At 39.5% G+C, this 17,828-nt stretch overlaps 1 protein-coding gene across 7 annotated transcripts in view; it reads left to right on the top strand.

Annotated features, from left to right (window-relative positions):
* Positions 1 to 17,828, top strand: part of REPS2 (RALBP1 associated Eps domain containing 2) — a 214,813-nt gene that overhangs the window by 138,351 nt on the left and 58,634 nt on the right. For 4 of the 7 annotated variants that reach the window (XM_019418001.2, XM_019418002.2, XM_019418005.2 and 1 more), the window contains 2 exons: positions 15,082 to 15,143; positions 16,855 to 16,947. In XM_019418001.2, coding sequence (XP_019273546.1) covers positions 15,082 to 15,143; positions 16,855 to 16,947 — 155 coding nt within the window. The remainder of the gene's footprint in view (positions 1 to 15,081; positions 15,144 to 16,854; positions 16,948 to 17,828) is intronic. The other 3 variants (XM_019418004.2, XM_019418006.2, XM_019418003.2) reach the window with 1 other exon arrangement.

Below are 17,828 nucleotides of genomic sequence, written 5' to 3'. Positions count from 1 at the left end.
TAAAACATTTAAAAAAATTAGAAGTAACACTCAGAGTTTGTAGTGACAGGGGCACCTGGGTGCCTCATTTGGTTAAGCATCCAACTCTTGATTTTGGTTCAGGTCATGATCTCATGGTTCGTGAGTTCGAGCCCTCCATTGGGCTCTGTGCTGGTGGCATGGAGCCTGCTTGGGATTCTCTCCCTGTCTTTCTCTTGCCCCCCCCCCCCCAAAATAAGTAAACTTAAAAAGAAAGAATTTGTAGTGACAGCATTAAGGTTTCCTTTTGAACTTCTCAGTAGTTGATAGGTAAAAGGTGTTGGCTGCACTATAGTGTCACTTGGTCCTTCTTTTTCCTGTTTCCTGTTCCTTCCGCTATATATAGGTTTTTTTTTTCTTTTCCAATAGTTATGTGAAAGTTTCTCTATTAGCATAGTGCTGTGATTTGTGCCTGTAGAGGGTTTACAAAGGCTTGCCAAGGTGAGGGGGCAGCTAGTGCTGCAATTAGGCAGGATGCATTCTCTTTTCTATCGACTCTCTGGTTTTACAGCTTTCCCTGGCTGGCTGAGTGCTTGAACAAGGGACTGTGGGAAAGAACAGGACTAGAATACCTGGAGGATGCGGATAAAGGTATGACCTTTATTTTTAAAATGTTTATTGAGGCGCCTGTGTGGCTCAGTCAGTTAAGTGTCCGGCTTCGGCTCAGGTCATGATTTCGTGGTCTGTGGGTTCAAGCTCTGCATCGGGCTCTGGGCTGACAGCTCAGAGCCTGGAGCCTGCTTCAGATTTTGTGTCTTCCTCGCTCTCCGCCCCTCCCCTGCCTGCCATCTGTCTCTCAAAAATAAATATATGTTAAAATGCTTATAAAACTCATTTGAGTAATAGACACATTTTTTGTTCTGTGTACAGTGCAGACAGATCTGTTCCTTAACCTCATCTCCACCAAGCCCGCTATCCCTCTGACATTTTCTAGTCCACTCATAATATCAATTTAATGTTTTTTGTCATTAAAATAATTGGTATCACACTGTACATATTTCCCCAATGCTTTTAGGCAAGTCATTATTTCTTGGAGATATATCCCTGTCAGTACTGGTAATTTTGTCATTCTTTTGTATATATTCTGTATACTGGTTACTCTGTTAAAAACTGTATTAAGGAAAACTTCAAATTTATGTAAAAGTAGAAAATCCCCATCCCCAGATCAAGTGCCAGATATTGTATACTTTCATATATACATTATATGTATCTCTAATGGATAAGGCCTTTTTCACCTTGTCACACCTTGTCACACCTTGTCACAAAGTTTCAAGAAATGAAACTTGATCTTTACCGCTTAGTTAATTCTCATGCGTTTTTGTTGCGTAACTCTGCCTGTGTTTTCATCTGGGACCTAGTTAACCTGTATCACATACCCCATGGTGTAAGAAGGAGTTACTGGAAAAAACTGGCAAACAAATTCTGGAATCAGAAAGTGTCAATGCTAAAAGAGAACTTAAATGTTATCTTGGCCAACTCTCACATACTATAGGCAGTGATGCTGAGATCCAGAAATGTAATTGCTTTGTTCTTCATCAGAATTCTCTTTGTTCAGGTCTTTGTTGTAGCAGATTTGGTGTCAGAGAAAGCAGTCTATATTAATTTAATTTGGGTAGCACACCTTATTATTTTTCTATAGGTAATAATACACCTAAAGTTAAGAGATACATTGAAGAATAGATATGGTGCCCACTATCTGCAAGAAACTAATAGTATTTTCGTGTGTTTCCTTTTATGTGATTTACAGTGTTGGGCCAATTTCCTGAGGTTCTTTAGCTAGACAGGAAAGAAAAGTTTTGCCTTCATAAATACTTGGAGATCTTATATCTCATATATAGTATCAACAACTTTATTTTTTAAAATTTATTTGAGAGAGAGAGCGTGTGTGTGGTGGTGGGGGTGGGGGTGAAGGGCAGAGAGGGAGAGAGAGAATCCCAAGCAGGCTCTGCACTCTCAGCACAGAATCCAACATGGGGCCCAATTTCACATGATTTCTCAGATCATGACCTAAGCTGAAAGCAAGAGTCTGACCTTAACCAACAGAACCACCCAGGCATCCTAACAACTTTAAATATATATAAAAAAGGAAAGGAATAGTGTACTGAATCCCTGGTCTCAACAGTGGTCAACTATGGCCCATTTTGTTTATGTTCTCTCTCCCATATGATTAATTATACTTTTTTCCCCCACCCTTAGCTTTAAAAAAACTATTGAGATGTAATTTTCAGACCATAAAGTTCATCTGTTTTACAGTGTACAGCTCCATGATTTCCAGTAAATTTATCAAATTGTGATGTTACTATACTCCAGTTTTAGAATCTTTTCAGCACCCCAGTAATATTCCTCATGCATGTTTACAGTCAATACCCATGCCCAGCCCCAGATAACCAGTAATCTACCTCCAGTTTCCATAGACTTGCCTTTTCTGGACATTTCATATAAATAAAATCATAACACTATGGGGTCTTTTGTGTCTAGCTTTCTGTATTTTGTATGATGTTTTTGAGGTTCATCGAAGTTGTAGCATGTATCAGTATTTCATTTTTTTTATTGTGGAACAGTTTTCCGTTGTATGGATATACCACATTTTGTCTATCCATTCTTCAGTTTGATGGACATTTGAGTTTATACTTTTTACCTTTTATGAATAAGGCTGCCATGAACACTTGCATGCAAGTCTTTGTGGGAACATATGTTTTCATTTCTCTTGGCATAGTACCTACAAGTGGAATTACTTGGTGTATGGTGAATTTAAGAAACTGCTAAACTATTTTTTAAAGTGGCCATACCATTTTACATTTCCACCAGCCGGTGTACGAGAGTTATTGTTTCTTCACATTTTCACCAATACCTTACTATTTTTTAAAATTATAGCTATCTCAGTAGATGGGAAGTGCTATTTCATTTTGTGGTTTTGATTTCTTGATTTCTTTTTCCCTGATGACTAACGATGTTGAGCATCTTTCCATGTGCTTACTAATGATTCCTATATCTTCTTTGGTGAAATGTCTGCTAAAATCATTTATCCATTTTTAAATTGGGTGTTTGTCTTCTTCTTGTTGAATTCTGTATTCTGGAGTTCTTTGTATATTCTGCATACAAGCCATTTATTAGATACATGATTTGCAAATACATTTTCTCATTTTGTGACTTGTCTTTGCATTTTCTTAATGGTATATTTTGAAGCAAAAATGTTGTACATTTCAGTAAAGTACAATTTATCAGTTTTGTCCTGTTCAGATTATGCTTTTGGTGTCCTATATCTAAGGAATCTTTGCCTCACCCCAGGTCTTGAAGCATTTCTACTCATCCTTCCTAAAAATGTTACAGTGTTAGCGCTTCTATCTCTGATTCATTTTGATTTAATTTTTGTATGTAATATGAGGTAAGGGTAGAAGTTCATTTGTCCGTACGTGGATATCCAGCACTATTTGCTGAAAATCTCTCCCTATTGAATTGCCTTGGCTCCTTTGTTTAAAATCATTTGACTGTAAATATAAGGGTTTGTTTGTGGACTCTGCATTTTCTTTATTGATCTGTATGTCCTTATGACAGTACTCCACTGAATATTTTTTATTTTAGAGCATGTGCGTGCACGTGAAAGTGGGGGAGGGGCAAAAGGAGAGGGAGAGAGCATCTCAAGCAGGCTCCAAGCTCAGTCCAGAGCCCAGTGTGGGGATCGATCCCACTAACCGTGCGTTATGACCCGAGCTGAAATCCTGAGTCAGACACTCAACCGACTCACCCACCCAGGTGCCCCTGAATATTTTTTAAAGCAAGGGAGTCATATGTAGTCTTGTGTAGAGGTAATCACATGACTCAGGAGGCTAAATATTTGCTACAGTGACACATTTTTAGATCGTGTCTAACATTTATCTGAGTTTGTGGTATATTGCATATTCAGAAGCATCCTTTTAGTTCCTTGAAGTTGCGGTACTTTTCTTACTTTACAACTTTCTGACGTGCTTGTTCCCTGGATATACAGTAACACTTGTCCAGCTGTTTATCCCCTATCCCAGTGACCTTTGTGCTCTTTACCATTACCTATCCTATGGGTTCAAAATGTGATACTGATTGCTGCATCATAGTAGCCTTCATGATGTCCTTTGACTTCTCTGGTCCTTAATTTTCTCATCTGCAAAGTGGAAGAATTGAATTTGACCTCATTACTTTTTAACCAACTCAGTCATTAATATTTTCCCTGTTGAAAAGTTCCAAGTCATGTGTAAATTCCTGTCTTTGAATTGGTGAAAGATAATTGTGTTGAATAGAGAATTTAATAAGCTTGTGTGTTCAGGGGGAAATGGGGCCTCGTCAGTGGATCGAGGCAGCTATTTTGTTGGAAGAGTACTCCTGGCAAATATTTGGTCATACTCATAGGTGTGTGTGACCTACGAACCCATCACTGTGTGTAACTGGGTGATTAGGAGATAGGCATAGACTCACACGTGCTTTTATGATTAGAAAGGAAAGGAAGTACATTGTCTATTACAAAGAAATAGCCATTTTAATGGACTCCAAGAAGAGGAATGGTCCTTCCTGATGAAATCCTTGAAGCTTTGCTTATGGCTAACTCTACTTGATTGATACTTAAAAGTGTTGGTCCCACTGGTAGACTCCTTTCAACATTTTCCATCCTTTAAGTGTTTTCTTTTTCTTTGGCATTCGAATGCTTTTATTTTCTTCATAAAATATTCCTAGTTTGGGGGGATGGGAGGCCTTTTCACAGCTGAAGTTATTCCAAGTTTCACTCCCCTGAAGAATTGACTTTCTGTTCCTTGCAGCTATCCAACGCCACATCTGCTTTATTTGCACTTAGTAATTTGGAACACGTTTTCATTAAGTCATTGATTTGGGGCTTTGTAAAAATCTGAAGGAAATTAGTATATAGATAGTAACATATATGAATAATATTTTGTCTGGAAATTTCTTTTTCTTTTTTTCTTTTTAAGAGAGAGACACAGAGCGTGAGCAGGGGAGAGCAGAGAGAGAGAGTGAGACACAGAATCCGAAGCAGGCTCCAGGCTCTGAGCCATCAGCGCAGAGCCCCAAGTGGGTCTCGAACTCACGAACTGCAAGATAGTGACCTGAGCCAAAGTCAGACACTTAACCACCTGAGCCACCCAGGTGCCCCTGTCTGGGAATTTCTTAGCATAATAAAAGGATGAATTTTAGAGGTTAGAGTTTGGGATGAAGACGCTAGAAACCTGAGATTCAGCAGATCAGTGTTAGAAAATGCACATCTTTCAATAAATTAATAAACACCAGAAATTATTAATGTGTTTTTTGAGTTTAGGATTAAATAGCAGTTTCTTTTATGAACTTTTAAATCTTGTTTTCAGGATTTGGGTATCATTTTTTTTTCTGATTACACATGCAAAAATTACTTTTTGGGGGGAGATGGAGAGAGCACGCACAAGCTGGAGAGGGGCAGAGGGAGAAGGAGAGAGAAAATCTTAAGCAGGCTCCATGCCCAGCGCAGAGCCTGGTGTGGGTCTCAATCCCACGACTGCGAGGTCATGACCAGAGTCCAAATCAAGAGTTGGACGCTTAACTGACGGAGCCAGCCAGGCACCCCCCAACTTATAAAAAATTTTTGATTTGACAGAGCCTTGCTGATACCTGGTGTTTGACCTGTTAACTCTGAGATTTTAGGAATAAACCTGCAGTTGCTTCATGAGGATGGTAGCTTTTAATGTATGCATCAAAAGTGTTCTCCTCCCCTCTTCTTTCCTTCTCTTCCCTTCCGGGCAAGCAGGTGTTACTCTTAACAGGTACGTTGTCATCTTTTGCATGTGTGTGCTAGATTACTCAGCCAAAGTATTTTTCCAGTTTCAATTTGCATGAAGGTATACATTTTCTCTCTTTAAAATTGATTAGGACATGCTGGATAAAATACTTGAATCCAATTTAAGGTCATGAATGGACTGAAACTATTATAAGAGGAGATTATTTTACTAAATTCAGTTTCAGTTATTCATGCACCATGTGAATACTTACTATGCACAAGGCAGTGTGTTTAGGTGCTGTGGGAGATAAAAAGATGAACTGGATTTAAAATTGGTACAATGAACCTAGATTAATATCACTTATTGTTAAAGGAAATGAACACGGTCATAAACACAAAGAAGAGATTTTTCAGCAGGAACCAAATAGGCAAAGATGCAGGAGCTCATGCCTTTTTTTTTTTTTTTTTTTTTTTGAAAGAGTGGCAGCTAAGGGGAAACCCGAGGCTTTGGGCGCACTCTTGACTCTGCCTGCCTCCTTCTAGAAGTTGTGTGTGCAAGTAGGCAAATCTTGAGATTTCTTATTGATACTCCAAATCTGGAGTGAAGTAAAGTGAGTGGGTGCTCTTAGTTTCACCTTCTCTTGATCGAGGGTCAGTGGACATGACTTCTGGAAAGAGAGGGAAAAAGCTGGAAAAGTGAATAATCTCAGCTGGTATCCTGATATGGTGGAAGGGAAGGCCCAGGGCTCCGTGCTGAATTGAGGGGACACACTGAAGTCTGGGAAGTACCTCCAAGGCTATTGATGAATCTCAAGACTTGAGAGAATATACTCTGCTACAGAGTTTTTTATATTCTTTTGGTATTCACACTGCAAAATAACATATTTGTATAACCTCTTGTTGACTTTCCAGTTTTAGTCATCATCTACTGCCTTCCCTTTCTAGCATCTTTCTCCTCTTTCACCTTCCCAGTACAGTTATATTAGAATTTTGGTTAGATCGGTAGTATTTAGGGTAGTAGTATGGCTATGTAAGCCATATAGTAAATTACTGACTTTTCTTACTTGGACAGATTTTTGTTGGCTTTGGAGTGAATAATCAACTTGTTTCTTTTCAATGTACTTGGCCCTGAATCAACTGCAGACTCTCTCAATTTTCTAAAGTTCCTTTTATGAAATTCTGACACAGGTATTAGTTTCATCTGTTTGAAGAAATGTAGAGTGATTGTCTTCTGTGCCTCATACTTAGTTTTCATCATGGCATCCCCCATCTGTGTCATCCAAGGATTTTCTTCTTTCTCCCATGTTGGATCTCTTTTATCCTGTTCTCATCTTTTGCTCTTTCTTGGTTTACTCTCTTGCTTTGGTAGAACACATCCTTGAGTAGTTTCTCGGAAAGGGTGCATGGAGCTCAATATAAGACCCTGAATGTCTAAAAATACCTTTACTTGAACCATCATGCAGGCTGCTCTTTTGGGGAAAGCCATCAGATGGAAATCAGTTTTCTTCAGAATTTTCATGGCATTGTTCCAATGAATTCTAGCTTCCAGTGGTATCTTAAAAGTCTAAAACCTTTTGGACTCTTGATCCTTTGGATGCAGCCTCCCCTCCTCTTCCACCCCCTGCAGGAAACTTGTAGAATCTTTTATTTTGAAATTTCATATCCATGTGCCTTGCCCTGGGTCTGTTTTCTTCCGTTGTCCTGGGCACTCTGGGCTCTTTTAATTTAGAAACTCGTATTCTTCATTTCTAGGAAGTTTTCTTGGACTAGGTGATTTTTTTTCCTGCTATTTACTCTCTCTCTCTCTCTCTCTCTCTCTCTCTCTTTTCATTTTATTTTTTAAATTTACATCCAAATTAGTTAGCATATAGTGCAACAATGATTTCGGGAGTAGATTCCTTAATTCCCTTTACCCGTTTAGCCCATCCCCCCTCCCACAACCCCCCCAGGAACCCTCTGTTTATTCTCCATATTTGTCTCTTATGTTTTGTCCCCCTCCCTGTTTTTATATTATTTTTGCTTCCCTTCCCTTATGTTCATCTGTTCTGTGTCTTAAAGTTCTCATATGAGTGAAGTCATATGATACTTGTCTTTGACTAATTTTGTTTCACATAATGCCCTCTAGTTCCATCCACATAGTTGCAAATGGCAAGGTTTCATTCCTTTTGATTGCCAAGTAATACTCCATTGTGTGTGTATGTGTGTGTATATATATATATATATATATATATCTCACAACTTCTTTATCTGTTCATCCATCGATGGACATTTGAGCTCTTTCCATACTTTGGCTATTGTTGATAGTACTGCTATAAACATGAGGGTGCATGTGCCCCTTCGAAACAGCACACCTGTATCCCTTGGATAAATACCTAGTAGTGCAATTCCTGGGTCGTAGGGTAGTTCTATTTTTAATTTTTTGAGGAACCTCCATACTGTTCTCCAGAGTGGCTACACCAGTTTGCATTCCCACCAGCAATGCAAAAGAGATTCTCTTCTCCTCATCCTTGCCAACATCTGTTGTTGCCTGCGTTGTTAATGTTAGCCATTCTGACAGGTGTAAGGTGGTATCTCAATGTGGTTTTGATTTGTATTTCCCTGATGATGAGTGATGTTGAGCCTTTTTTCCTGTGTCGGTTGGCCATCTGGATGTCTTCTTTGGAGAAGTGTCTATTCATGTCTTTTGCCCATTTCTTCACTGGACTATTTGTTTTTTTGGGTGTTGAGTTTGATAAGTTCTTTGTAGATTTTGGATACTAACCCTTTATCCGGTATGTCATTTGCAAATATCTTCTCCCATTCTGTCAGTTGCCTTTTAGTTTTGCTGATGGTTTCCTTCACTGTGCAGAAGCTTTTTATTTTGATGAGGTCCCAGTAGTTCATTTTTGCTTTTGTTTCCCTTGCCTCCAGAGACGTCTTGAGTAAGAAGTTGCTGTGGCCAAGATCAAAGAGGATTTTGCCTGCTTTCTCCTTGAGAATTTTGATGGCTTCTTGTCTTACCTTTAGGTCTTTCATCCATTTTGAGTTTATTTTTGTGTATGGTGTAAGAAAGTGGTCCAGGTTCATTTTTCTGCATGTTGCTGTCCAGTTTTCCAAGCACCACTTGCTAAAGTGACTGTCTTTATTCCATTGGATATTCTTTCCTGCTTTGTCAAAGATTAGTTGGCCATACGTTTGTGGGTCCATTTCTGGGTTCTCTATTCTGTTCCATTGATCTGAGTGTCTCTTTTTATGCCAGCTATTTACTCTCTTTTTGTGGAACTTTTATTTGGATGTTATCCTACTTTCTTTAAGATATCCTTATATTATCTTTGAACCTTTCTATTAAGCTTTCCATTTCTGCTCTCACGTTTTTAATTTCCAGGTGCTCTTTTTAATTATTTGACTGGTTTTTTTTTCAATAGCATCTGAGTATTTCGTCTTTGCAAATAATCTCTCTTACCTTTTACTGAGGATTTCCCTAATGACTCTTAGAAATTTCATTCCTTACTTCCACCCCATTATCTGTCTTCTCAGTAGAATAAAGATTCATGAGGGTAGGCCTTTTTTCCTGTTTTTTTTTTCACTGATGTTTTCCCAGCACTCTGAACAATGCCTGACACATAGTAAATGTTTAAATATTTCTGGAATAAACTGAATGATTGTTATGATGATACTAATATACATTAAATTTTTTCTCCTAATATAGATCTACTCTGTCTCTTTAGATTAACTTTTTCTATTCTTACTGCTCTTAGATTAGAAATTTTCTGCAGCTATCTGATAATACTTCATCATCTGTTTCTATTTAAGAAAAGGGGTAGGGGTGTCTGGGTGGCTCAGTTGGTTAAGTGTCTGACACTTGGTTTTGGCCCAGGTCATGATCTCACGATTTGTGGGATTGAACCCCACATCGGGCTCTGCACTGCCAGTGTGGAGCCTACTTGGGATTCTCTCTTTCTCCCTCTCTCTCAAAATAAATAAACTTAAAGACAAAATAAAGGTGGTGAAAAAGCTCATTGGACTATACGGGTAAATGGATAGGACTTGCCACCTTTGGGTTTCATGGTAGAATGATATGACTTGTTGGAGATCTCTGAATGTTGGTATCTAGATCTTCCTTCTTGGCTGGTCCAGTTCCCTGGAGCACTTCTTTCAGTCTCTGGATACAGAAGTTTGAGAGCAGAGAGGAATTGGGTTGGAAGTCTCAGCATCCAGAATTCATATATTTATTAGATCCCCCTGTTTTCAGTATGGCCTCATGCCTTCATCTCGGCCAGGTGTCCTCCCTGGAGAAGAAAAATATTTCTAGCCTTTTGCTGGAGTGGGAAACATGCTGCAAATATGCAGAATGTGGGAGAAATATCTTAGGATCTAACTGCTCTGATGGATCATGGTCCTGTAGTTCTTAGATTAGTTCAAATAGATATTTGTTGGATACCTACTATATTCTGAGCTATTAAGGTGAAGTAGGGGTAGGGCATGGATACTACAGGTAGAGGGGACCACAGGAGCAGGGATGCTGAAGCCAAAAGCTGCATGAGGTATAGCTGGAACCTGATCTTCAAGGGTATTGTGAAGGTATGCCCTTCTAAAGGGTAGGAAGTAGGATTCAACTGTTACTTAATTTTGTTTATTTTTTATTGCTTTCTTCATTTTACCCCTACTTCCTGAGGAGTTTGATGTCACTGATTCTTGAAAACTGAGGGGCTTGTGTGGTACAAATTGATTAGTCTCTGCTTTCTCTACTGCTGATTTAGGCATCAGCCACTCATCTCTTTTCCTAGTTTCAAATTTAAACAAGAAAGTTTAAACAGTTCTTTTCACTGTTAATGAGGTAAGAGTGAGATTAGTTGTACATATTCAAGCTACTATCTATACTCAAAAGTCTTATATGGGGCATTTAATAAATTTCAGGATAGTAAAGAAACTAGGAATCTTACACAGTATCAGGCCAAGATTATAGTTTAAAGTGATCCCAAGTTGGTAAGTGCCTTCAAGTTTCTGGTTCTGGCAGACGGTAGAGAAGGAACCCACTTTCCACACAGAGCCCAAAGTATTTCTTCAGGTAAAGTTTCAAGGGATATGCATTTAGAGTCAAAGGTTGCCAGGCACTCTAGGAAATAGACCAGTAGGAGAAATAGATAGCAGGAGCAGCAAAATAGTAGCAAATACAAGGGCCTCAGATTGTGGGATTATCAGACACACACTGTTACATAAATATGTTTAATAATTTGGGGAAAAAAGGAGATGGAGAAAATGAGTACATAGCCAAGAAATTATAAAAATGAAAAAAACCCCTTTGAAAAAAGATCAAATAGAACTAGAAATGAAACAGTCATTGAAATAAACCTAAAGACAGGATTAACAGGACATTAAGCGCAGCTGAAGAGGGAATTGGTCAATGGAACAGTAGATATTAGAAAATTATCCAGAACACAGCACAGTTTAGACAAAGAGCTCCAGAAGGAGAGGTAGAGAAACTGGCAGAAAGACAGTATTTGAGGAATCACTCAGAGTTTCCCAGAATGAACGGGATGCCACATGGTTTAGAAATTCCAGTGAAGCTCAGTAGGTGTTGAAAGAAAAAGAAGATGAAGAACTAGGCAGACTCAGCGTCAGGTTCAGTACTGCAGAGCACCACAAGCAGAGAAGACCGACTACTTAGCAAAAAACGATTCTATGGACACCTGACTCCTCGGCAGCAGCAATGGAGGCCGGAAGACCGCGAAATGTTATTTTTCATGTGCTGTGAGAAAGTAGCTGTCTATCTAGAATCTAGACCCAGGGAAATAATTCTCTTAAGAATGAGGGTGAAGTAAGACTTTCAGTCCCACAAACGGAGTAAGCTTGCTACTAACAGACGCTCAATGAAAGAAATTCTAAAGGATGAATTTCAAACGGAAGGTACTATCATAAAAGAGATTGTAATGGAAATTAGGAAAGTTGTAAAACTGAATGAGAACATATCAAAAACCTGTGATTCTTGGAAGAAAATTTGTAACGCTAAATGCTTATGTTAGAAAAGAAGAAACACTGGAAATTGAGCTCGGCAACTGTTTTTATGCTAGAAAAAGAACAATAGGATAAGCCTAAAGAAAGAAAATGCAAGATGAACAGACATTAATGAAACAAAGAAGGCAGGCAATACAGAGGCTCAGGAAAGTTTTTTTTTAATTTTTTTAACGTTTATTTATTATTGAGAGACAGAGAGAGTGGGGGAGGGGGAGGGGCAGAGGGAGAGGGAGACACAGAATCTGAAGCAGGCTCCAGGCTCTGAGCTGTCAGCACAGAGCCCGACACGGGGCTTGAACTCACAAACTGCGAGATCATGACCTGAGCCAAAGTCAGACGCTTAACTGACTGAGCCACCCAGGTGCCCCAAGTTTTTTTTTTTTTTTTTTTTTAAAGAGTAATAAAATGGTCAAATGTCAAGTGAGCTCAGTGAAGGGAAAGTAGAGTGATGATACAAATAGTATGAGGAATCAAAAACAAAAGTTAGGTGCACGGAGATTAAGATGAGTTGGGGCGCCTGGGTGGCTCAGTCAGTTAAGTGTCAGACTTCAGCTCAGGTCATGATCTCGCGGTCCGTGAGTTCGAGCCCCGCGTCGGGCTCTGGGCTGATGGCTCAGAGCCTGGAGCCTGCTTCTGATTCTGTGTCTCCCTCTCTCTCTGCCCCTCCCCCGTTCATGCTCTGTCTCTCTCTGTCTCAAAAATAAATAAAACGTTAAAAAAAAGATGAGTAGAGGAGGGCATAAGAGTTCCTTTATGGCAATAAATATGAGCATTTAGACAATAAATGTCTAGAAAAATAAAATTTCTCAAAACTGACTTAAGAATTATAAAGTCTGAATAATCCTGTAACAATTAAAGAAATGAAATCATTAAAAATCTTGTTTCAAACAAAACTTCAGGCCCAGATAGTTCTGCTGGCAAGTTGTACCTGACATTCAACATTAGCAACAAAAACAATCTTCAATCTTACACAGCCTGTTCCCGAGCACACATGGGGAACATTTTCTGGCTGAATCAGGCCTAACAGACAACTACATGAGAAAGGAGACTTACTGATCACAGTCTCATTTATGAATATGGTTGGCAAAAATCCTAAGCACAATATTAGCCAACTAAATCTAGCAGATCTAAAAACCTGACCAAGTTGGGATTATCGTAGGTTGGCAAGGGTGCTTTCGCATTTAAACATGTATAATGTTATTTATCATATTAACTAATTATCAGGGGAAAAATCATACCATCATCTCAGTGGATGGAGATGCAACTTTGGTTAAAAATCATCAACAAATTATAAAAAAATCTCAACAGGTGGGAATTTTCATAATTCATTGTAGCATTTCTACAAGAAACCTATGGAAAGTACCATACTAATGGTGAAATAGTGACAGCCTTACCTTTGAGATCAAAAGAAGGTAAGAATGCCCATATGATCATTACAAGTCAACTTTATAGTAGATGTTCTTGCCAGGTAAGATAAAAAACACAAAATAGGTAAAGGTACCGAAAAGAGGCAACAGAATTACTGTTCATGTTTGTAGGTGATACGATTTTATCCAAAAGTATATGCAGAAACACCCTCATACCATCTTTTATAAAGATAGGGCATTTGTTTTTTTAATTAAAAAATAGCACAAATGAACTGCACCAGACCTGAATATGATGTGTAGGTCCTGTATCCGAGTACACTAAGCGGGAACAGTGAGACCCACAACTCACCTGCTTGGTTTCCTGCCTCTCAGGGATCACTGTCTTTTGTTGCTTGGTTTCCTAGTGTCTTGAAAACTGTCGTTTTCTGTGTTTTGTTCTAGTGTTGAAAACTGTTGTTTCATATAAAAAACGTGTTTGTTTTTGGCTGTTTCAAATGGGAGGATAAATCTGGTCTTTGTTACTCCCTCTTGGCTGGAAGCAGAAGTTTAATTAAGCGGCTTATCGATTCTTAGGCCTCTTTTGTTAATAAAGGGTGATTTTTAACACACAGTTTGTTCTGGTGCAAGGCTTTTCCTTTAAAAGCACGTGTAGATTTTTCAAGTTTTGTTTTAAAAGAAACCGGTAATTTAAAGGCCCAATCCTGAGGACCTTTAGAGTTGGGACCCTGAGATGGATAATTCCTGAGGCTTTTGTTTTTCTGCTGCTACACGCTTTGTTATTGAAGACTGTCCAAGGTCTTACCACCACTGGAGTTTTGACCCGCTGATGTGTTTCATAAATTTTAATGAGAGACAGATTGAGAGAGGTCATTGGTGGACCCACATGGTTGTACCATATCTCTGCCCTGGCTCAGAATGCAAATCTCTGTGAAATTACTCTTAAGTTACCTTTGTGGAAAGCCCCAAACTCCATCTTTGGGCATGTCTGGTCTAGCTAGGTCAGATCAAAAGTGATTTACAAAAAACTTTTATGTTCTTGGCACATTGCTATGATTTATTTTTAAGTCACAGAAAATTGTCCAAATATTAGCACACATATAGAATTGCCAATAAGCTGTGTACGGTTATATAGAACACAGTGTGCTTTTTAAAGGAGTTTGTAAAGAATATGGTTTAACTTGCCAGTGTGTGATAATAAAGTTATTTCTTGTGTGTGATTATGGACTTGATTTATAATTCACTAGCAGATGTTTATTTTCATTGTTAAGTTATAATTCAGACATTCTTGGCTTAACTCAAATTTTCTCTAGATCTCACAAAATTAAAAAAAAATTAGACTGAAACTTCTGTTCAAAACATCCTTCAAATGGGGCCAGATTATTTTAGAAACAGATTTTCTTATTTCTGCTAATAAGGATCAGGGAGAGAAAAGGCAATTGAGATCTTTGAAGGGTCTGTAAACATCATTTTAGTCCGTCTCTTCCAGCGTCCCCTGCTGCTGTCAGACCTACTCGTTTACAGGGCAGTAGAGCTGCATCACGGGAACTCTGGCTCCCTTTGTTTCTGTAGCCTCCTTGCTGAGCTAATGAGCAGTGTAATGGCCGGGAGAGAGGGAGACATGTTAGAGAAACCTAAGGGCCTAGATGATTTGAAACTAAATAATTAACATCAGAATAATGAGGGATTGACCGCCTTTCCCGTGCTGGGTTCCAGTGCTTTGATCAAAAGGTGTCTTTTCCTTACTGTTTTATATGGTCTTAATCGCAACAGCCTATATAAATAATTGGATTTGGAGAAGGTAGGATCCACATGAAAAAGGGATTAGAAATAGCATGTGCTTTTTTTTAAATTAAGCCTTCAGATGGATTTTAATAACTTAAACATGTTAACTGCAATTGCTATTCCTAGTTAAGAAGTGGAGGGGTATTTGTTTTGTGTTTGGGAATTCTTAACAGTATGTGTTTTTCTTTTCAGCTACTAAGTCAGGATTGTTACCTCCGCCGCCTGCGCTCCCTCCAAGACCTTGTCCATCACAGGTAGGAGACAGAAGTTGATTTCTGTGAACTGTTCGGTACTAGGGAAGTGGTCCTATCACTGTGCTTCCTTGGCAAGGGTTGATAGCCACAGAACTGGCTGGTCACATTCCCAAGATGACATCTGGACAAAGAGAGGAGAGAGCGGTTGAATTTCTTCTTATCTAGCCAGTCCCTCAACCTCATGTAGAAAAGTGGAAGTTCCCTCAATAGGCAACCAAACAAATGTGTATTGGTTCACCTTTGGCTTTGGGGGTGGGGGACATGGTTTTTCTGTATAGTATGTACAGTCTGGGTGTGTATATTTTCATCATGTTTTAGGAGCTGTGTGAATTCTGCATAAACTAAAAATAAATGGCCATCACCGTGGTGTTAGAGCTGTGGTTTGAGCCTACAGTGCTTTCGTTAGGTTGGTATCTTCCTTTGGAATAATAAGCTGAAACATCAGGAGTTGGGAGAGTGTGTCACCAAAATCTGTTTCGCCTGTGAATTCATTCTGCCTTATTTTTATGTGCTGCTATGGCCTTATTCATCAACACTGCTCGTAGAATTGGAAATGAGAAGGAAGCAGCAAATCTGCGGAATGCGGTAAAGGGCACCACGGGTCCTTCCTTTTTGTTAACTGCTGCTGAAGAAACTTTCTGCCTTTAAAGGCCCTCTCTAACTTTCGGCAGAAAATGCTGCCCAGAGCATATCTTTCCGTATGCCACATCTTAGGATTCGCTGAGTCTCTGAAGCCACTTTTAACATTTGCGTGTCCTTCTTTTAGAGAATTAGATCATCTTTAGCATCCACTCAACCTTGAGGTGCAAATACAGTGAGGTCCTGCTTTCCTGCCTCAGTCTGAAGGGTAATAAAAAGCCCTGTTCTTCCTGACTCACATAGAAATGAATGAGAACCCCCTTTCCAACGCTCCAGGATTGGCTCTAAGACCTGTTGATTAATCAGCCAACAAATACTCATTTAGATCTAATAGCAAGCTTTAGTTCCATTCCGAGCTTTTCCCTGCTTACAATTTCTGCTCATTTAAATTATTAGTTCCGTTTATCGAGCACCTATTGTGCTAAGTGCTCTCAGCGCATTATTTAATCTTCACAAAACTCCTATGAAGTAGGTGCTAATATGCTTTATTTTTATACAGGTGAGGAAATTGAAACATACAGGGGTTAAGCAAGTCAGCTAAGGTGACATAGCTAGTGAATAGGTAGAGTCAGCTCCCCGGTCAGAGTCCATCTCCTAAACGTCCCTGTCCTCCCCATCCTTGAAGCCGATGTGTACGTATACAGTAAGACGGTGATCTGTTGCATTGGCAGGTAAGGCCTTCACCCCGTCTTCCTGTGGAGGACGTAGATGAGATCAAGCTCCTGATTGGCACCAATAGCAAACCGGGACTTTGTCAAAACAGAAGAGTGGGCATTCTGGAGGCGGTTACCCACCAGCTGCTGGTTTCAAACTGGGGCTTGGGAGCCGCCTGGATGAATGCGTGGAAGACTTGTCTGAAAGGGCTTTTGTGACCAACCTCCTTATCTTCTACCGCACATGTGACAGCAGTTATTTCCCGGTTGTGAAATGTGTTGCTGCTATCATCAGGCCTCACCTGACCTGCTTGAGTGGGCTTCCTGCCTGCCTTGGGGCTTAGTGACTGAGGATCTGATGGGGGGCTGGGAATTCTCAAGTCACTGTTAATGAACGAGACTGCTTCTTTGTCTACCAGATTTCCCATCTCAGGGTAAACAGTAAGCGCAGTGCTCAGCCCAGGCCTCCAACTCAGCTGCCTAACTATGGAGATTTCAGACTGCAGAAACAGGTGTGTAAGAAATGCAGGCAGAAAATCCCTTCGCTACTGACCTCCCCCTGCTCTCCCCCTGTCCTCCTCTGTAAGTGGGACACACACATTCAACAGAGGAAATCCTGGGTACTGAACACATGATTGTATTTAGTCTTTGTGCAGTGTCAAATTCCTAATGGCCCTGGGAGAGAGTCCCCTAACCACTTGGATGGGGCACCTGTATATTCTAGTCTTTCCCGAACTGCTTGTGATAAAGTAGTCTTCTGGGAGACGTTCATAGGGCTCTGTGGTAAGACAGATTTGCAGGATGTGGCCTCGGTACCCACTTAGGGAGGTTCGTGGTGCGAATGGGCTCATTGAAGGGTTTGAAATTCTACAGTAAAGAAACCTGGTCAAATTTGGTAAAGCTTGCGATTTCCTAGTGATTGTGACCATTCACCTCTTTATTTATAAAATACTTATCAATATCCTGAGGGCTTGGTTGTTAGGAAACATACACCAGCCTTAGAGTAGTGGTAAGAACATTTCCAAACCTCTTTAATCTGTCACCTCCTCTCTATATTATGTGATTGAAGTTAAATTTTTATACTTAGGTGAATAGTTTTCCCTAGAGGAACTGAAAATGCAAAATAAAGTTTACTACACATTAGCTTCGGGTTTCAGATTGTCATGTTTTCACTTTGTTGTGTTTTCTTATTTGCTTTTCTGTTCCTTCTTGCTTACTCTCTCATGAGGTCATTTTTACCACTTCGCAGCAAGCTTTATTACAGCAAATCTTAAGCACTCTGAATTTGTCTTTTGCTCTGTTAAACACATTTTTTGAGTGTTCCTTGTTATATATGGACAATTGGCTTGATTTTGGGAAAAAATATATATACAGTACTTAACTACAGACTCAT

This window comes from Panthera pardus, unplaced genomic scaffold, assembly GCF_024362965.1.
Source record: "Panthera pardus isolate Hobbes unplaced genomic scaffold, ASM2436296v1 HiC_scaffold_27, whole genome shotgun sequence".
In the NCBI taxonomy this organism is placed as follows: domain Eukaryota; kingdom Metazoa; phylum Chordata; class Mammalia; order Carnivora; family Felidae; genus Panthera; species Panthera pardus.
The sequence above is the reverse complement of the archived record's forward strand: the minus strand, read 5'-3'. Positions and strand labels throughout refer to the sequence as shown.